The 21,653-nt window shown below is 43.8% G+C and overlaps 1 protein-coding gene across 1 annotated transcript in view; it reads right to left on the bottom strand.

Moving 5' to 3' along the window:
* Positions 1 to 21,653, bottom strand: part of Uggt1 (UDP-glucose glycoprotein glucosyltransferase 1) — a 110,425-nt gene that overhangs the window by 34,262 nt on the left and 54,510 nt on the right. Inside the window, exons 16-25 of the mRNA XM_032900915.1 lie at positions 14,710 to 14,845; positions 12,701 to 12,832; positions 10,868 to 11,032; positions 6,542 to 6,662; positions 4,986 to 5,084; positions 4,186 to 4,209; positions 3,626 to 3,720; positions 2,347 to 2,553; positions 1,533 to 1,664; positions 864 to 994 (exon numbers count right to left, since the gene is read on the bottom strand). Of these exons, the coding sequence (XP_032756806.1) occupies positions 864 to 994; positions 1,533 to 1,664; positions 2,347 to 2,553; positions 3,626 to 3,720; positions 4,186 to 4,209; positions 4,986 to 5,084; positions 6,542 to 6,662; positions 10,868 to 11,032; positions 12,701 to 12,832; positions 14,710 to 14,845 (1,242 nt within the window). The remainder of the gene's footprint in view (positions 1 to 863; positions 995 to 1,532; positions 1,665 to 2,346; positions 2,554 to 3,625; positions 3,721 to 4,185; positions 4,210 to 4,985; positions 5,085 to 6,541; positions 6,663 to 10,867; positions 11,033 to 12,700; positions 12,833 to 14,709; positions 14,846 to 21,653) is intronic.

Here is a 21,653-nt window from a genome sequence, read left to right on the forward strand (position 1 = left end):
GCTCGAAAAAAAGAACCAAAAAAAAAAAAAAAAAAAAAAACCAAAGAACCTGGTTAAAGTGATGCAAAGACTAGAATAGACATTTGCCGAAGATACACAGTGGCCAATGCTGTCTATGCATGAGAACAGTACCTCAGGGGCACCACTGAGCTGTAAGACGACATCACTCCACTCTGTGAGGGTGGGCAGTTACTGCTTAAAAAGAAAAACAAACAAACCCACAAACCAGAAGTGCTGGTGGGAGGAGAGAGACTGAACCCGGGAGCAGTGTTGTTAGGAATGGAGATGCCACAGCTGCTGGACAACACTATAGCAGGTCCTTAACACATTAAACCAATGTATCCTCAAGGACATGCCTGTGTGACATCTAATGCACAAAGGACAACACATAGCGTGTAGAAATGGATGGAAGTGAAACAGTAAAAGACAGTAGTTGATAAGAATACTAAAACAGTGAATATCACAAGCCAGCCACAGCCAACTCACCATCGTCTGCTAGAGCAACAACTCGGTTTCCCACACACAGAGGAGGAAAGAAGCACGCATTCCCCCTACCACCATGAAACTGTGAACCAAAGAACCAGCCGACAGTCCCAGCCCGGGCATCTACAGGAAGCAGACTCAGGCTTCTGCTTCTGCATATGCAACATTTCCAGATTTGAAGTGGAGAAATAATTCAGAAACACAAGTGATGTGAGCGATGTTAAGTAAAACTAGAAATACACCCACTGACTTGGTGGTGTAATTGACAATCTATAGCCCTCACTTTGACCAATGAAAAACTCAGTGACATGAACTAGCCTCTAACTGGAACACAAGTTTTACCACTTGTTTCTAACTCATTACTGAGTATGAAAACTTACACATCTTCTTCTACGCGAAGCTGTTGGATATGAGACTTGATTTTCTGTCCCGATGTTTTCAGAATGATATTTTCCAGGAGGTGGAAGTCATCTTGGTTGAAGAGCTCACTGTCCTCCAGCGGCCCAATGATCTGTGAGGTAAGGAGGAGGAGGGCAGAGCTGCAGGGCAGCAGTCATTGCTGCTGGGAAGCCTCTGCCGGGCTGGGACCTAACACAGCAAGCACCTTACAACTCCTGCCCTGAAGCATGACTAGAATGAACAATGCCGGTAACGTTTACCCATCAATCCCTCAGACCCCGGAGCCTGCATGTTGTTTCACATTAACCTAAGCAGGCTGGCATGAGATTGCAGTGCTGTCTGCATCAGTCCTCAGCAGACAACAGTGAGACCTACTTTGTAAGCAGCTGTCCTGATCTGAGAGCCCTACACTCACTATTATGTCCCAGTGTCTAGACACAAATAAACATCAGGCAACATCCCACAGGGCTGCATCAGAAGCACACTTTCCTGGAAGGACAGGACAGAACTCTGTGCCAGCACTGAGAGGCCTCAAGAGGCCTTGGCAGCCATCAGGAGGCTCGCTCTAGTACAGCCCAAGGGAGGCTCAGAGAGCCAGAGAGCCAGAGACCCGTGAATTCAGGCGAGCTCGCAGCCCAGCAAGTCCTCACCCTTCCGTTGCTGATCACCACTCTCTGTCCCTTCTTCAGCTTCAGAACATCCCTGCAGTACAGGGCATGAGACAAAATGAAATCCATTCTGGAAGACTCAAAGACCTCTTTAAAAAGACTGACATCCATGCCCTAGGAAGTAATCATTTTTAAGGAAAGTCACTGTTATTAAGCCAACCACACAACCAAGTGCTAACAACGAGTAAACTGCAATGTGCTTTGGTGAAAAGTAAGAGCTATGTTTCCCGATTAAGACAACCTTAGTTCTTCCTTTACTCATCTTTCTTCCCTCCTCGTGAACTCCTCACCCCCCGTTTCCTGTTTTCTGATTTGTTTACCTGCCCATCTATTCTCAGCAACTTTTTTTTTTAGCATTTTTAAATCTGTTAACTTGAGGTGACAGCCATTTCCTCTAACAGAAACTCAATATACTTGTGATTTTATCAGAAATTTTCAAACTACAAAACAGTAAAAAATAAAGTAACATCAAACCATTGAATAAACACAGGCTTTCGGTGGAAAAAACAGCTGATCTTCTAACTCATAAGCATCTTAAATCTGTTTTTTTACTTTATAAATAAACCAAATAGTGTCTTTAAGATTATACAAAGTGGCACAAACTTTTAAAATAAGCATCCTAAAACCAAAGCAAGTCTAAAAGTAAAATGTAACATGACAAAATTATTTACTAAGATTCTAACTCAACAACAAAATTACCCTGAGACGCAGAAACAAGTAGACACCCAATTATGAACAGGGTCCATCTGCCCAGGGGAGAAGCTATCAGGCTATCCTCGAAACCTGCGAGCCTTACCCCGACAGAGAATTCCCCAATGTCCACTCCTGCGGCCAGGGCCTCGGCCGTCTCCTCTTTGACCATCTTGGTGATGAAGTTCTTAGCAGAGTTGGAGGTCTGTGTCTGGAGAGCTGCCCAGATGGCTCTGGAGACGGGGGTGCTTGAGTCACTTATCTCTCGGCTGGGGTTATTGATCATACTTATCCTAACATTGTTACTGGTTTTCTATTCACAAAAGAAGGAGAGATGAGAATTATATGCTATATGGTGTGAACTTTAAAGGTAACACTGACCAGGCCTGCTGACACACACTTTTTATCTTAGAACTCAGGAGGCAGAGGCAGGCAGATATCTGAAAGTTCAAGGCCAGCCTGGGCTACACAGTCAGACCAAATTTACATTAGTTATGTTCCATAATAGCAAGGTCTCTTCTAAACATCTTCAGTAGCTGTCTATATTAAAAATAAAATTCAGATGATATATACGGTCGAGTCTGCTAAACCCTGTATAAACTGGCCCCAGTCTTCCTTTCCAGCTTCATTTCTATAAATACAGCAGACACCATAGACCAACAAGAGTTAGTCTTTCCTCAGCATTTATACTCTGAATGCATTCCATCTTTTAAAACATGAGCCTTTCTTTAGGCCCCACGCATCCATCTTTATTCGCTTGCCTTTTCACATGCCAGCAGCAAGGCCTGGGTAGCGGCCGATTATCTAACAAAACAGGACTGGACAGAGAAGATGGGGGACTTAGGCTGGGAACGTAAGCTGCACAGCGAGATGGCTCAGCTAGTAAAGACACTGCTGGCTTCCAGCTGAGACCTGAGTTCAATTCCTATGGCCCATGGGGTGCAAGGGAAGCACTTTCTATAAGACGTCTTCTGACCTCCACATATGCAGCATGTCATGCATGTGTCTTTTCCCATAATAAATGAGTGAGTGTATGTATGTATGTATGTATGTGTATGTATGTATGTATGTATGGAGGGGAGGGGGGACAGAGATCCAGAACTGGAGAGATGGCTCAGCCTCACATTCGGCCTCTCTTCATGTCGTAGTACTTGGCGAGCTCCCTGAAGCAGGAACATGTACAGCCATGCAGAAAATCCCGCGTTGAGGATCTCCTTATGTTTCCCTTAAAGGATATCCCCTTAAGTGAAGCTAGGCTCTACAGTCGTAGACCTCTTTTCTTAGGAGCTGAAACCCTCTGAAGACACTATGCTCCTTTTCCTCAGCACACAAAGTACTAGAAACACCGCCTGATTCCCCTCCCAGAGTGAATCTGAGACACTTGCCTGATGTTTAATGGCGTCATATAATAACTGCCGCCCAGAAGGGCTATCAAAATCTCCAACAATCCAAAAAGTCACTGGCCTAATAAAGGAATCATCTGTAGAAAAACAAGAACAAACTCACTAGAAGGAAAAAGAGATGCTCTATGTTGCAACATTAAAATTAGGTCAAAGGATTTCTGAAAAACATGCACAAAGAGAAACAAGAAAATGACTGGTAGATAGAGACAGAAAACAAAAAGTAACGGAATATCTCTACTAACATGAAGCAGAGTGATCGCCCAAGCAGCTCGGTAAGAAACTAGGAGCATGCATTGATTAACTGTCCTGTGATCTGGGGATCTGTTAGCATTCACAATGAAACATGTGGGCAACGCAATGTAGTCTCCAATGGTGTTAATTTACAACTTTCTGAAAGGTCTGCAAACATGTACATTGTTTATCTATGCTCTGTTACCCACAGGTTTCAGAAACATCACAATGGATGTCAATACATTCTGAATAACAATGGTCTGAAACCATACAAACTAATTATGAAAATGAAGGGAACATTCTGGAGTTACCATAGATTTCCTTGGAGGACATTCCTGGACAAAGGCAAAAAAAAAAAAAAGAGAGAGAGAGAAAAGGGAGAGAGAGCAGAAGAAAAGAGAAGGTCATTTGTATGTGATTAAAGTCAGCACTCAGACACAGCTAACAGGACTGTGGGGCTTCTGCTCTAGCTCCCGCCATGTTCAAGATCTGCCTCAGAAACAAAATCTTTGGGAAGCACAGCAGACTAATTGTGGGAGCTTACATAGCCTTGGGAAACCAGGTGCTCTGAGGGAGACCACAGCTGGATAAAATTAGCTGTCTTAGTGACAACTGGGACTTCTGGGAGTGGCAAGATTTACTAGACCTACTCTGGAAGGATAATAATGTCAACCCCGCCAGGAATGACCTGCCTGCAGATGAGAACAGTGACTTTAGACAAGTGTAGCTTAACTAAGTAACTGCATAAAATCACTTTAACCAATCACACAAGGCTCTCTAGAATCCAGTTTATAAGTTAGTTCTACAGTAAAAGTAACCCTAGGATGTAACTGAAGAGCCAGGCAAAACCATTTTATAGAATGTTCTCCATTTTGAATCACAAAAGGCTTTTCCTATTGATTTTAATGATAAGCATAAAATTTAAAGAAAATAGTTGAATTTTTAGACATAAACAGAACTATATTTTAAATGTTTTTTTTCTATACTTGCATTATAAGCAAAAATTAATACAGGAAGTAATTTCTTTTCCCAAGACAGTTAGATGGAGTTTATTTGTGAATACTAAATAAAGAATGAACAAGAGGGACCCAGTTAAGCCCTAGTGGATTACCTTTCTTTGTCAGATAGTTCATACTGTTGGCAATAGCAGCAGTCTTGCCCCGAGAGTCCAAGGCAGAAAATCTGGCAAAATCATCCACATAAAAATTATCTGGGGGGGAAAAGGAAAAACGGAAACAGACATATAATTAACAACGGCAGGTTCCAGACAAGGCCTAGAGGTTTCTTTGTCTTGCTGGCCCTCAGACGCTACCATTTGACTAAGATGGTCAACTCCTGACCGGGAGTGCTTGGGGAACAGGAGCTGTACTCTGTAGTCAGGATTGAGGCAGGCAGGTGTTGAAGCTGTGGGGATGGCAGCAGCTGCAGAAGCAGTGGAAGGGCTGCAAAGGTTTTCCACTGGTGGGATTCAAACGGCCACTAAATGTTGGTGGGACTGTGTCAAGTGAGAGAGTCAAGCTTTTTGTTCATTAAATGATCGATGAAATCTGAATCCAAAGACTGCTTCTGAGGAGAACATGCAGCAGCTCTGCTGGAGCACACAGGAGATTCTGAAAGGCTTATGCCAAAGCTCTAGGATGGACTTAAGTTTTCTAGAGGGCATTAGCTCAATGACCGTCTGTCTGTCTGTCTGTCTGTCCCCTGGTCAGTCTCACTGAAGCTCCTTAAAACATAATCCTTTAAGGCAGAGGGGAGGTCCCTAGAAGGCAGAGCAGCCGCCTGTTGCAGAATTGCTTCCAAGGGGCTGGGGTTTTGATTTACAGCATCTTGGTAAGGTTGAGCAAGCAGCTGGGCTTCGTTGTAAGCCTTTAGCCTGTGCCTAAACAGCACTGAGAAACACGGCTGCCCACAAGTTTGGCCTTTTGAATTTTATTTGCAGAACTCATAGGTTGACATTTTCCTCTTGGGGAAGTTCCATCAAAGCTGCCCTCAGAGCTAAGCTCACATGTGACAGGAAGAAGTTAGAGTTAGGGACTTCACTGAGGGACTGTCTTACGGGAATTTTGACAGGCTAAAATGTTGGAAAGACAGAAGTACCCTTGAAGTTCTTGGAAGTGAATTAAGGTCAGTGGGGAATTAAATTCTCGGGGCTCTGTAAGTAGTCTCCAGCACCCAGATCTCCATCTCTGTGAGCGTCACAAGCCACTCCCTCTCCTCTGGCAGCCTCCGCACCCCATCTTAAACTCCTCAGAGTGCCACCCAGGCTCTACAGCCACCTCCACAGCTGCAGCTTCCTACGGGGGGGTGGACTATCATACACTTACTGCACCCAGCCAGACCTCCATTTTTAAATTAAGATTATTTTTATTTTATGTGTTTTTTAAGTATATGTTTTGACTGCATGAATGTGTGTTTGAGTCTGGCGCCTCTGGAGACCAGAGAGGGAGCTGCTCCCCACACCCGAGTCCTCTGCAAAAGCAGTAAGTAGTTCTCACCACCGAGCCATCTCCTCAGTCCCTGAATTGATCTTTTGTAGAAGGAAATGCTTGTGAGTTTAGAAGCATAGATCATAATTTTGAGCTATCTTCTTAATATTACAATCTAGTAAATATAAGAATGTGAAACACAAAGCCAAAAGCCAAAAGTTGTTGCTGAATTGCTCCTTACTGCTTGCTGTTAGATCCAAATACTCTCGCTTAGCTGTCAAAATCCTAGAGTTGATTCTTGGAACAACATTCGGCTGATTCATGATATACTCTACCACGTCTTGATCATGTGACAGTTCACCCTGTATGAAAAGAGAAACAGAATGGGCAGGAGTTTAGTTAAAGGAGAATCAGCAATGACAATCACTAGAAATAGAAAGTTAGTAGATTTGTAACAGCTGGTTGTATGGGCACAGCTAAAGACAGATGTTCATGTGAGCCCAGTAACAGGCCCAGCAGTATGGCTGCATACACACATAGCGCCTCCAACTCTGTAGCCTACACTGGGGTGTCAGGAACATTCTTTGAAAGACAGGAGGCTCAGAACAAGACAGCTAAGACATCTTTTGCATGGTAGGAGACACACAGCCACTGTGTGGAGCCACTGCTCTCTTTCCTCCTTCACATGGGCTCTGGGAAATCAAACTCAGGTTGCTAGACTGGCCCGGCAAGCTCCTTACCCACTGAGCCATCTTGCCAGCCCTTGAATTCATTTTTATGAGGCATAAAGTAAGGGCCAAATGTTGTTCTGCAGTAAGTTGATATAGAGTTTTTCTAGAACTGTCTGTTTAAAAGACCAGAAATAGGGCTGGAGAGATGGCTCAGAGGTTAAGAGCACTGACTGCTCTTGCAGAGGCCCTGAGTTCAATTCCCAGCAACCACATGGTGACTCACAGCCATCTGTAATGGAACCTGATGTTCCGGCGTGTCTGAAGACAATGACAGTGTACCATGTACTTACATAAAACAAACAAATAAATCTTTAAAAAGACCAGGAATAAAATTTTATTTATTCAGTTTTTTGTTGTTGTTGTTGTTGTTTGTTTGTTTGTTTGTTTTGGGGGGGATTAAGACAAGTGTTGTTGTATAAATATAAAAAAATAAAAAAAGTATCACTGCCTTTTATCCCCCACTAGGTCTACACCACAGTGCCCCAAGGTATCTGCTGGATATCTTAATTCTCAGTCATCAAAGCCTCTCACCCACTTTGCTCCATCCCATATCACACTGCCAAAGGCCTCTCTCTGAGCCTGGCAGCAGTCTCTCTACCTATCTAGTTCCCAAGGCAGATTTCCATGCCAGAAACACACATCCCAACTCTGTGTTGGCCCAGGCCAGTCGCCCCACACTCCATTACACTTCAATCTACACATGAAAGACCACAAAACACAATAACTTTTGACCCAATTAATAAGATATATTTGCCACCTAAACATACAAAGCCCTGTACACACCCATCCCTTAAGAACATTCATAACAACGTAAAGGTACAGCATGGAATCTTAATGTCAGCCTCCATATTGTCTCCGCCAACTCTCTCCTTCTCCTCTTCCTTCAAACTTTTCTCCCGCCCATCCTTCCTTCTCATCCAATGACAGGCCTCATTCTATCTTGTACCTGCCTCACCTGTGACATCATCCCACAGACAGGGTTCCTCTGTGAAGCCCTGCTGTCCTGGAACTTGCTCTGTAGGCCAGGGTGGCCTTGAACTCAAGAATCTATCTCTGCCTCCCGAGTGCTGGGCTCAAAGGCATGCACCACTATACTCATAAATTTTTAAAATAAGTAGATTTGTTCTAAGTGTTACTGTATACATACAAAAAATCTTCAGAGACTGGGTATAGTAACACATACTATTAAACCTAGCACTCAAGGGCAGACAGCTCTCTGTTGAGTCCAAGGCAAACCTGGGCTGTGTAGCTAGTTCCAGGTCAACCTGTGCTACTGACACTGTCTGGAAAACAGTTATCAGGGCTACGGAGATGGCTCAGTAGGTAAAGAGCTGGATGGACCAACCTGGTAACCTGAGTTTGACTCCCCAGAACCCGTGGAAAGGTGGAAAGAGAGACATGACGCCACACAGCTGTGTTTGGTTTCCACACACATGCTGTGGCAGGTACATCTCCAAAACATTAGTAATAAATGAAAAAAAAATTAAACTAACTCAAAATAGGTCCAAGGCTTACCCTAAAGATTCACAAGCATGAAGGTCTTAGAAGAAACCACTAGGGAAAATCTTAACAGGAGACAGGCAATGATTTAGCAGTGTTTTCTTGGATCAAACAACGAAAGTAGAAAACACAAGAAAAGAATGAATTAAAACCATCAGAGTGGAAACGTCTGTGCACAGAAGGCCGTTGTTCAGCGTAGAGGGCTGGAGCTTGGGTCAGACGGGGAGTGCTCACCCAGCATGCACCAAGCTCTAGCCTCAGTGCGGAGCTCTATGAACAGGACGTGGTTGACAGCAGGATTGTCCAAGATACCAAGAGATAGCAACCCTCTAAACAGCCCAAGAGATGAGTGGGTAACAACGAACACACACACACACACACACACACACACACACACACAATCAACCAACCACCACCACCAACAACAACTTTCCCAAAACTCAGAAAATTAACTACATGCCTGCAAAATTCTGAGGTACCTTTACTGAAGAGAAGCCTGAATCCTAGTAGGAAAGTGGTCTTTAGGACATTTTAATTTGCTCTATTATAATTTACCTCTCTCTAACTAACAAAACCCTTAACAGACCAACAGATCACCCCAAAAAAACAAAAACAAACAAACAAACAAACAAAAAAAAAAAACAAAACAAAACAAAAAAACAATGTAGAGTTCCCAGGACTCTTTTTATTTGAGCTGAGTCACATTAGTAGCTTTTCCCTGGGATATTTGCAGATACAATTAAGAAAAATTATTATACACCAAATAGACTGAATTGCAGCTGATCAAATAATAAAGAGCTGGAGAAGGGGACGTTCCATTTTCTGAAGCTCTCCAGAATCTGAAGCATGATATCCACTGGAACACACATGCCCAAGAAAATCCACAAGGAGCCCTCAACTCTGATGACTAATCTTGATAGTCTATGCAAGCAGTAACTGAAGCTACCATTGGGGTGTGACAGAGTGAGTATTTCCTTAGCATAAACAGGGCCCGAGATTCGACCCCCACCACTAAACACAGAGACACAAAAGGCAGCTAAAATCAGCTGAGGACTCAAGCCACTCCCCAGTGTGAACCAACAGATACTTGGAAAAATACTTTTGATCTATACACTTAAGAAAAATGTGTTCACTTACTAGCGAATTAGTATGCTAAGTAAGCAGATACTGCAGAGTTCACACACAACAAGGAATCTTCTTAAGATTAAACCAAGAACAGCTGCAACATCAACACAGCACAAGAAGGAAAGCTCCCTTACAGGGTGAAGGCTCAAGCCCAAGAGTTATTACAGCTGACACGTCCAATTATAAAGAGAAAAACGCAACAGTCAGAGAAAAAAAATATACACACACTCGAAACAACAACAAAAAGAAGTAGCTAATAGATACCATTCTTGAACCCAAATGGTAGACATAAACACAGGGAACCTAAATAATCTGTATTAGTATACTCCAACAACAACAACGAAAATATGGTTATGAACCTAATTGTAAAACTCACGATTACCAAATAAATAAAGTCAATAAAAACATAAAATATGTAAAAGAACCAATTAAAACGTTAGAGTTACAAAGAGCTGATGGCACACATCTATCATCCTACTACTCTCTGGCAGCAGAGGCAAGAGGATTGCAAGTTTAAGGACAGTCCGGAGTACATGGAGAGACTTGGTCTCAAACAAACAAAAAAGCAGGTCAAGTGGGCCTCAGAAGACTGAGGTTGAAGACTGGCAAGTGAAGCCCAGCCTAGGCTAACACAAAAGCTCTGTCAACACACACACACACACACACACACACACACACACACACACACACACACACACACACACACACACACACACAAGCATGCACAAGCATACACACACAAAATGACTGATGGGAGTATAGGTGGGCAGTCAAGGAGGGAGGAAAGGAGGCAAGCAAAGAAAATACACATAACTGACAGAGTCACCGAGGGTTCATTATCAGATTAGCAGACAGAATAAAAATCTGACCCTGACTAGCCTGAAAGTCACTATGTGGACCAGGCTGACCCCAAACTCATCTGTACCTGTACCTGTGCCCCTCTTTCGCCTCTCTGCCTCTGCCTCTGCCTCTGCCTCTGCCTCTGCCTCTGCCTCTGCCTCTGCCTCTGCCTCTGCCTCTGCCTCTGCCTCTGCCTCTCTCTCTCTCCCTCTCTCTCTCTGCCCCTCTCTCTCTGCCTCTCTCTCTGCCTCTGCCTCCTAATGATAGGATTGAAAGTGTGCCTAGCCACGCCCTAGTAAGATTATTTAACTAAAGAACTCGACCTAGAAGCTCCAAGTATAAGCTATCGGCTTCCAAAGCTTGTTACTCACCAAATACACGGCTCTTTGGAAGAAGGTGGTCGTCTCCAAGATCTTGTGCATTGTGATGGTTTCCAGCTCGTCGGGGTCTAACTGCTCCTTTTCAAAGGGCATCCCATTGAACAAGACAACAGGCAAGGGGCCTACACCAGTCTGCTCATAGTAGCCTCTGGCTTCCTAGAAAACAAAGGACACAAACAAAACCAAACCATATCTTCTTACATGCCTGTTTAGATTAAAAAAAAATTAGCAGGGTGATCAAGATCACTTAGTAGGTAAAGACACTTTCATCATAAGCCCACAGACTGAACTTGATCTCCAGAACCCATGAAACAGCCTCTACAAAGTTGTTGTCTAACCTCCATATGCACACAATAATAATAAAAATAAATTCTGAAATAGAACAGAAGGGCTAGAGAGACAACGCAGTCTCGCAGAGCGCCTGAGTTCTGTTCCCAGCACACATGGTGGCTCACTACCTAGGACTGCAGCTCCTGTGGATCAGACGCCCTCTATTAGCCAGTGATCTCTGGCACACAAATGGAACGCATACTCACAAATATACACACACAATAAATAAATATTAAAAAAACACCACAACTAACAAAAACTAGAAATATAACAAGAAATGACTAAAGTTTTTTTTAAGTGGTAGGGAAACCTTCCACTTAGTAAGTTAATTCTTAAGAGAGTGGTACCACGGTTAATACCTTACTTGATAAGTGTGAAATTAAATTACTGAGTTGTAAGAAACAAAAAAAATCTTTATAGAGTACGGAGTGTGTACATGTTTATCTATATGTGCGGAAGGCCCTCCAGTCTTCTAAAACCCTATCTACAAGTGTCGAGAGAACATTCATTCCCCTTTACACTACAGAGCTTACTGACAGCCATCAGGGTCAAGCCCAGAAGGCCAAGGGGTCCCCAGAGAACTGCTAACACAGTAGTAGCTGAAAAAGAAACAAAATGCCCAAGCTGAGCGAAATGGGCAAGCCGGGTCTACTGCAGGCTGAGCTCCCACTGCAGCCAGCCTCTAGGCATCGGCTACCAGCGGCCAGCAGAGGGACTCTTTCCACTCTTTCTTTCCACACTAGGCTGGCTGCTAAAGGGAACTGATTCTTGTAGTTCCTGCCAACCTCCACGTCCAACTTTTGAAGTTACAACTAGTGCTTCTTCAAGCCAAAGTACAGCCAAGTATTTTCTAACGCCTCTCACAATGCAAAGACAAATGTTGTTTTGGTTATAGGTATGTAAGTAAGTACTAACTGGTCACAAAGTACTTAGGTTTCTGTCACCTCACAAAAAGCTGAAGTCTTCTCTTCTTCCTTGACTTCCTACATGCTGGGATTGAAGGTGTTCACCACCACATTCAGATAGTTATTACATTTCTTAAAACATACCCATTTAGAGACTCAACAATGATATAAAATCAATACGATACATGATGCCCTATACTGCCTCCTGGCTCTATACTTCTAATAGGTTTTATCCAGAACACATATCATATAAGCACAATTATTATATTATGAAAAAGTTATTGTTTCCAGCTTTAAAGTTAACATACAAGTTTTTAAAAAGCACTTTCTGAAATAGACTCACTTTTCAAAGACTGACAAGTGAGGTCAGGTATGGTAGCAGCAATCCTTTAATCCTAGCACACACAGCTGATCTCTGCAAGCTCAAGGCCAGCCGAGGGCTGCACAGTGACACCTTGTCTCCAAGATTAAAAAGCAATCTGTTGCATCAACACCTCACTAAAGCTAACACACAGCCCAAGAAGGACAGCCTGAGGCTGCAGTCAAGTTGCAATACCACGGACATAAGAAGTTCCAAAGAATGTGTTACCTTTCGATTCTGATCATAAGCAGAATCAATCCCCAAAATGCTATTCACTTCAACATATGGGTACTTCTTCTCCAAGACACTGACCACATGCTCAACTTTCACCTTTTCTCCAGTCCTCACTTTGTTGTAGATCTAAGAAAAGAAAAACAGGGCAACCAATCACACCTTTAAATCCATATTTCAAATGTGATAAAATCTCTAAACACTCTAGAAAAGTAAGACAATTTTTCTTAAAAATCAAATGGAAACTTCTTAGCAATGCTACCATTTCAACATCTCTCACAAGATGCCTGTAATTAGAAACTGAAAATCTTTCTTTCTTTCTCTCTTTCTGTCTTTCTCTTTTTTTCATGGCAGGGTATCACCATGAAGCCCCTAGCTAGCCTAGAACTTGCTATGTAGATGAGGCTGGCCTTGAACTCACAGAGACACCCCTCCACCTGATTTTGGGAACTAAAGATTTCTTGAAATGATCCCATTAGTTCATAAACACTTTATATCCTAAGTACAGGGAATAACAATGCTTTAAGAAATAATAGAGAAGGTTGGGGATTTAGCTCAGTGGTAGAGCTTGCCTAGCAAGTGCAAGGCCCTGGGTTAGGTCCCCAGCTCCAAAAAAAAAAAAAAAAAAAAGAAAGAAAAGAATAGAAGCAAAAAGTGCAGGCCGACAGGAACGGATGTAGATCTCTCCTGAGAGACACACAGAATACAACAAATATATAGGCAAATGCCAGCAGCAAACCACTGAACTGAGAACGAGACCCCCGTTGAAGGAATCAGAGAAAGGACTGGAAGAGCTTGAAGGGGCTCAAGACCCCTTAGGAACAACAATGCCAAGCAACCAGAGCTTCCAGGGACTTAGCCACTACCTAAAGACTATACATGGACTGACCGTGGGCTCCAACCTCATAGGTAGCAATGAATAGCCTAGTAAGATCTCCAGTGGAAGGGGAAGCCCTTGGTCCTGCCAAGACTGAACCCCCCCAGTGAACGTAATTATTGGGAGGAGGGCGGTAATAGGGAGAGGATGGAGAGGGGAACACCCATAGAGAAGGGGAGGGGGAGGGATTAGGAGGATGTTGGCCCAGAAACCGGAAGGGGAATAATAATCAAAATGTAAATAAGAAATACTCAAGTTAATAAAGATAAAAAAAATTTTTTGAAAAAAAAAAAAAAAGAAATAGAAACCAGATGTTCTGGAACATGCCTGAATAGCCAGCACCTGAGAAGCTGAGAGGTAGATCCAGAGTCTTAGGCTAGCCTGAGATATACAGAAAGACCTTATTATCTCAAAAAAAAAAAAAAAAAAAAAAAAAAAAAAAGAAAGAAAGAAAAGAAAAGAAAAGAAAAAAAGAAAAAGAAATAAGCAGGTAAGGTGCCGCACTGGGGAGGAGAAGATATGAGAGTCAAGAGCTCAAGGTTAGCCCTGGCTATATGAAAATGTCTTTAAAAGAGAGAAAGAAGGAAAATAAGAGGGGGAAGAAAGGAAAGAAACCATAAGATAGTCTCACAAGAAAAGACTGGATATTTTTAAAACCAAGTAGAGAACATTACATTGCCCAAAGGAATTAACTGATGATTTCATATAAGCAAAAGGCAGATATTCTCTAATATCCTAGTCTGGCTCTTAAAGAACTGAATCTAAGGGCCAGCAAGAAAGGGAATTAATTGCTCAACAAGCCTAACGCCCAAGCTTGATCCCCAGATGCTGTGACAGAAGGAGAGAACCCATCCGAAAGATTGTCCTCGACCCCCACCCAAGTACTACAGCCTCCCCTGCCTCCACATACCTGACTCCCCCCACCCCCACATAATAATTTCTAAGCATAAAAAAGAAAAAAACCCACAGCATTCTCATCAGTGGCTCAATGAAGTATAAGCAACCCTGAAATGTAAAACACTAGAGTGTATATGAGAATTTACTTTTCTTTTTCTTTTTACAGAAATACAAAATTCTCTTATTTTGAGTAGGTTACATTAAGTATTTGCCACTCTGAATAAAAGCGTACCTGGGTGAGAGTCTGGAAGGCATGGTAGCCGTCCACTTCCTGACCCACATAATTATATGCTCTCAGAACAGCGGCTCCAGCATCTTGCATCCCATCAACATCTTCAGAATCATTGACCACAAAGATAAAACCAATCCTGCAGAGGGGAGAAGAAAAGGGGGCATCTTAAAGAAGGCAACCAGCCTGAGGTGGGCAGAGCCCCAGTGTCCAGCCCCAACCGAGAAACACAGCTCACACCCACCCAAGGCTAGCAATGGTACACAAGCTTCATTTACAGAACACAGGAGTCGGGTCCAGAAAAGGTTAGGCTTTTCCACAGGTTCAATCTGTTTCAGGGTCTTCAATAGATTTCTTTACTGACACAGAGAACACTGCTATTATAGGTAGAAATGCTGTTCTGCTTTGAAACTGGAGGGCTGGAGAAATATCTCAACTGTGAAGAGTGCTGGCTGCTTTTGCAGAACACCTGAGATCTATTCCCAGCGCCCACAATCTGATGGCTCAGCAGCACCACTAACCCGTTTCAGGGCATGTGATGTCCAACTCCAGCCTTTGCGTACTGTGCATAGGTGGTGCACATACGGAAAGCAGGCACATACACACAGAGAATAAATAAACTCATTTTAAAAACCCAGAAATTGGGGGAGTTGAGAAAAATTGAATATAACTAAAGCAACACAAAAGGAAGCCAGGAATGGCACTGCACACCTCTAATCCCAGCACTCAGGAGGCAGAAGCATGTGGATCTCTGTGAGTTCCAGGACAGCCAAAGTTATTACACAGAGAAACCCTGTAGTAGTTTGAAGAGGTCTGGTCCCCCCATAGATTCATGTTTGAATGCTTGCCCACAGGGAGTGGCACTATTAGGTGGTGTGACCTTGTTGGAGTGGGTGTGGCCTAACTGGAGTAGGTGTGGCCTTGTTGGAGGAAGTGTGTCACTGTAGAGGAGGGACTTTGAGGTTTCATATATGCTCAAGCTCCGCCTAGTGAAGAAGACAGTTTCCTCCTGACTGCTTTCAAATCAAGATGTAGAACTCTCAATTCCTCCAATACCATGCCTGCCTGCACGCTGCCATGCTTCCCATCGTGATGACAATGGACTGACTCTCTGAAATTGTTACCAGCCCAAATTAAATGTTGTCCTTTGTAAGAGTTGCCTTGGTCATGGTGTCTCTTCATAGCAATAAAACCCAAATTAAGACACACCCTATCTTGAAAAATGAAAAATTCATAAACAAACAAAGAATAATAATAAATAAATGGAAACCAAAATGAAAACCAATCATTGTCCTACATCACATTCTCAGAACAGGTTAGTATGAAGACTTTCACTGAGCAGTCTGGGCAGAGGCGGGTAGATCTCTGGGAGTTCAAGGTCAGCCTGATCACATAGTTCAAGACAAGAGAGATCCTATCTTAAAAATCCCAAAACCCCACACAAAACAAAACAAGAAATACCTGCTTTGTGGGGCGGGAGGGAGGACTACAAATGAAGGAAAGGAAAAATGGCAGACAAGTGAAAAATGCCTATCTGAGAAATATAAAAATGACTCTTAAAACTCAGTAATAAGCAAACAAGGTTTTTAAATGACCTGAAGCTGAAGAAGCCCACACTTGTACTCCCAGCACTTGGGAGCACTGAGGCAGAAAGACAGTGTGTTTGAGGCTACCCCAGGCTACAGATCGAGTTTCAGGACAGCCTGAGCTACACAGCAAGGTCCTGTTTCAAAAAGTCCATATAAACAGATAAGTTCTGAATAGACACCCACAAGGTAAAAGGCTAAGGCCCTGGGCCATTATAGAGCCATAAACTGCACATGGCCTATTGCTACGCATCTCCTGCGATGGCTGGACACCAAGTGCTTTGACAAGGAACAGGGATCCCCAGTCACTGTCAGTGAAGAAGCAAAATGGTTGGACACTTTGGTAGTCACTGTGACTATGTCTTACAAAGCAAGCATATACTCATCACACCATCTAGCAATGTTACCAACAGAACTTTGTCCACACAAACATCTGTACTGGACATGTATAAGCTTCAGTAGTAACTGCTCACATATGGAAGAAAGCCACACGCAGGCTCCGGTTGGCGTTTCATCACTTGACACAAACTTAAGCAATATCTTGAAGAGAGCCAAGTGAGGAACTGCCTCCATGTGTGTGTGTGTGTGTGTGTGTGTGTGTGTGTGTGTGTGTGTGTGTGTGTGTGTGTCTGTAGGATCTTTCCTTAATAAATGATCTATGGGGGACAACCCAGCCCACGGTGGGTGGTGACCCCAGGCAGGTGGACCTAGGCTGCATAAGAAAGTAAGCTGAGAAAGCCACAGGGGGGGGACAGTAAGCAGCTGTTCCCATACTGTACCGACTGTCTGCTCTGCTCCTGCTGGGAACATTCCTATCTCGACTGCTCTTCATGCAAGACTATGAGCTATAAGATGAAATATCCCCTGAGTTGCTTTTGGCATGGTGTTTATCACAGCAACAGAAAGCAAACTAAAACAGGAACTGGCACCAGGACCGCTGGGTACTGCTGTGGCAGACGGCCATGCTGATTAGCGGAGAATTGTGGAAGGGTTTAGAACTCTTGAGCTGGAAAGGCCATTGAGTGTTCAAAGTTTTGTGGGCTATTCTGTGAAAGCTTGGAAGATAAGACAAGCCAGAGAAATGCCTGGCTTGTGACAAGACTATTCATTCAAATATTGTTAAATGAAGACTATGTGGTTTCTGGTCAGCGAAAGAATCAGCTGTGATTAACAAAGAGACCAGAACTACTGAAGTGAAACTTTGGCTTTTCTGAGACAACTGATGTTGGTTAGCTGATGCTGAAAGACCAGCATCACTGAGGTAAGGTCTTCAAAGCTCCTGAAGAATCAGCATACAGAAGCTACGGTACAGAGAGGACCAAGGCTGTATGTCAACCTCACAACCAAACATGATGATGTGTAAGTCTCACACGTGGCACTGGTTTTGACTGTATGGACAGTCATGTAAGGTAGCTGAGACCTCATGCAGGGAGAGGCCAGGAGAGTCTCCTGGTGAAGGTCTAGCCTCAAGCGCAGTGGAGAGCCCGGTGCTAACGAGATTATAAAGAAGCTGAGTCTTGGCACTGTGAGAAGCTAAAAGGCCAAGGTGAAGATGCAGCCTTAGTTGCAATGGAGACCTCAGAACTGATGTGGTAATGCAGAGGCGAGACCTAGAACCATGTGGTAGGGTCAGAGTCCCTGAGAGGTTAGGAGAGGCCACCAAAAAAAGGTACACCTTCGCCCTACACCTCACCTGGGCAGCACAGTAGAGCTGGCCCTGGGGGTGGGAAGGAGTGGTGAGCTGGCCCCAAGGGAGAGAGCACAGGAAGAGATAACCGTACCGATTTTCTGCCAAGAGGGGGCATGGGTCATGTCCATACCCCCTCACCCCCAGAGACAGTAAGGAGAGCTGACTCCAAGGTCACAAGAGCAGGTGAGCTGGCTGTAACACTCAGGAGAGCAGGCCCTGCACCTCAGCTGGGCAGCACAGAGGAGCTGGCCCTGCTGGAGAAGTCATGAATGTGCCAGCCCCAGGGTGTGAGAGCAGGAGAGCTGGCCCCGCCCTTCACAGGCTACAGCACTTGGGAGAGTGGGCCCCACACCTTGACTGGACAGCACAGTGGAGCTGGCTCTGGAGGTGTGGGTGCAGGTGATCTGGACTTGAGGGCCGGAGAGTTGACCCTGTCTCTTGCTGATGGTGGCATTGGGTGACCTGGCAGGAACAGAGCTGGGAGAGCTCACCCTGGTGGTCCGGATAAGGGAGAGCCAGCAGGCTGACCAGCTCAGCCACCACACAGTCCCAACATCTATACCATCGGCAAACAGATGGGATTCGTGAAAGGGACAGCTGATCCAAAGCTTCAAGATCTCCATGACACAGGGCAATAGCAGAATAACTAGGAGGAGTCCTGATGACTCCCAATATTGATGGTATTACAGAAGCCAGAGATCTTGAACCAGATGAATGACTCATTGCAATGAATATGTGCAAGTGAAGATGTGTGGACAGAGGAATATACTGTGTGGGACACACTATGACATACTATAGTTTCCATGATGAGATGTTTTTCTATGCTGTGTGTGTGTGTGTGTGTGTGTGTGTGTGTGTGTGTGTGTGTGTGTGTGTGTGAGTGTTATTTTGGGGGGAGGTGGCAAGGACAAAGGAAGGCTATAAGAGGATGTGTAAGAGGAATGGGACTGGGGTGCATAGTGTGAAACTCTCAGAGAATCAATAAAAAGTTTTTGGTTTTCTTTTTTAAAAGGTGCGCCGACAGCTGCAGTGGAGACTCCAGCTTACTGGAGGTGTCCGGTCTGAGGATGGCCCCCAGAGACAGCACGAAGGAAGCTCACCTGAATCTAGTTGCTGTAAATGGCAGGCATGAAGAGGTGGGGCTGTCAAGTGCTCTGGAGCCCAGAAAATCTCAAGTCCTGAGTAAGTCACTCACTGAGCTACTTACATTGTTGGATTTTAGTTTTATTTTGATCTGACTGTAACTGTTCCCTGGTTCTTCCTTCTTGGAATAAGAAATATGTTCTTTATTTTTTATTTCACAGAAGCTCACAGTTGAGGGAGTTTGGATTTTTTTTTTTCTTCTTTTTTCGGAGCTGGGGACCGAACCCAGGGCCTAGCAAGCGCTCTACCACTGAGCTAAATCCCCAACCCGTGGGAGTTTGGATTTTTAAAGAGATGTTAGATGTTCTAAAGTGAATGAATTTTTTAAAGTATTTATTTTCAATTACGTGTATGTATGTGTGTCTGTGTGTGTCGATATATGCACAAGAGTGCGGGTGTCTGCAGAGGCTGGGGGTGTTGGGTTCCCTGGGCGGTGGGCTGGGCTGTGTGCAATGCTGGCAATCACACTTGATCCTTTGGCAGGGCAGGGTAAGGTCCTAGCTGCTGACACATCTCTCTAGATCCTGAGACTGAACTTGGTTTTAACTCTTTATTGAGTCTTTATTGAGTTTCATGTCATGCACCACAGTCCCCTCATCTGCCCAAACCCTCATACCCACTCTCCACCCAAAAGAAAATAAAACACACACACACACACACACACACACACACACACACACACACACACACACACACACGGCATAGAAAACACTAAGATTGATTTTGTAAGTAACACAATTTTCAAAGACTGTCATTTTTCTTTTAAAGTTAGGCTGTTTTATAATGTGATATTAATACTAACATGAGACCTTGAGGACAAAGAGAAAGGTTCTGACCTAATAGTGACATGTCTGTGTGTTAACCTGAACATCAGGAGGTAGTGGTTTTGTCAATTTGCCAGAAACCTAGTTACACCTAGAGGAGAGGATTTCGCTGAGGAATTACTTCCATCAGACTGTCCTGTGAGCACGTCTATGGGGCATTGCCTGGATTCTTGATTGATAAGGAGAGCCTAGACCACTGCAGGCAGCGCCACCCTTGGTGGGTCATCTGATTGTGTAAGAAAGCAGGCTGAGCAAGACTCCAGGAGCAAGCCAGTAAAGATTCCTCCAGGGCTTTCCTTAGTCCCTGTCTCAGGTTCCTGCCCAGAGCTCCTGCCCTGACTTCCCTTTCTTGATGGACTGGAAACTGTAAAGTGAAATAAACCCCAAGTTGCTTCTGGCATGGTGTTTACTTATCACAGCAATAGAAAGTAAACTAAAGCAAGGGCCTTCAAAGGTGAAGGATAAACAATCTGTAGTATAATAAATCACACACAGAGAGACAGACAGACAGACAGACAGACAGACACACACACACACACACACACACACACACACACACTGAAATATTACCTAGTGATTAAAAGAAATTAGGAGGCTGCAGTAGTGGCACATAACTGTAATCTCTGTACCCAGGGAGATGAGGCCAGAGAATCGGGAGTTCTAGGCCAGCCTAGATTACATGGATGGATGCAGGGATAAAGAGACTTATTATTATCAACCCTCACAACTTAATAACCTAAGTTTCCCATTGCTAACGAAACAAGTCCATCTAAAGAGCTGCATAGCATACACAGTATACAGCATACATGTATACAGGATATATGACATTCTGAAAAGGATAAAAGACTATGATGATAGTTAAGAAGTCAGTAGTGTCCAAAGGTTCAAGTTAATGGAGGGAAGGGCAAACAGGAGGCATGGGAGTTCTAGTTAGTAAGACATTATAATGTAAATAGTTGATACTGTACTTCTGTCCAACTCCATAGCACAAGCAATAGCAAAAATGAACCACAGTATGATAGTTTACTTAATGGCCATAGATCAGTCAACATACATTTGTTAAGCCTCGAGTCTCACTCACATAAACCACTCTACCACTGAGCCAACCCCCAGCTATTTAATCAACATGACTTGGTTTTACTTATTTGGTAGGTTTCTCTGAGACAGAATATGGGTAACCTATATTGACCACACTGCGAAGTCCAGGCTAATCTAAACTCAGGATTCTGCTGTCTGTGCCTTCCAAGTGTTGGGAATATAATCCTGTGTCAGCAGACACAGCTAGTGGGGCTTCTTTTTTTTATTGTGGTTGTTGATTTTGAGACAGTCTGACTGTATAGTCCTGGCTGTCCTGGAACTCACTCTGCAGACCAGCTGGCTTCAAACTCACAGAGCTCCACCTGGCTCTACCTCCCAAATGCTGGAATTAAAGGCATGTGCCTCGAAACCCACTCTCCTAATTTCTTTTAATCATTGGGTAATATTTCATTGTGTGATTATATAACACACACACAAATACACAATCAAATTTATAAACACAGAGGTAGGAGGGCATAAGAGAACATATATGTGTAAGACATGGCTAATCTTGGTTGTCAGTTTGACACGACTAGGAAGTGGGAGACTCAGCTGAGGAACTGCCTGCCAGGTTGGACTGCAGTCAGACTCGTATGACTTTTCTTGTTGATTGATTCAGAAGGGCCC

This window comes from Rattus rattus, chromosome 4 (genome assembly GCF_011064425.1).
Source record: "Rattus rattus isolate New Zealand chromosome 4, Rrattus_CSIRO_v1, whole genome shotgun sequence".
NCBI classification, from domain to species: domain Eukaryota; kingdom Metazoa; phylum Chordata; class Mammalia; order Rodentia; family Muridae; genus Rattus; species Rattus rattus.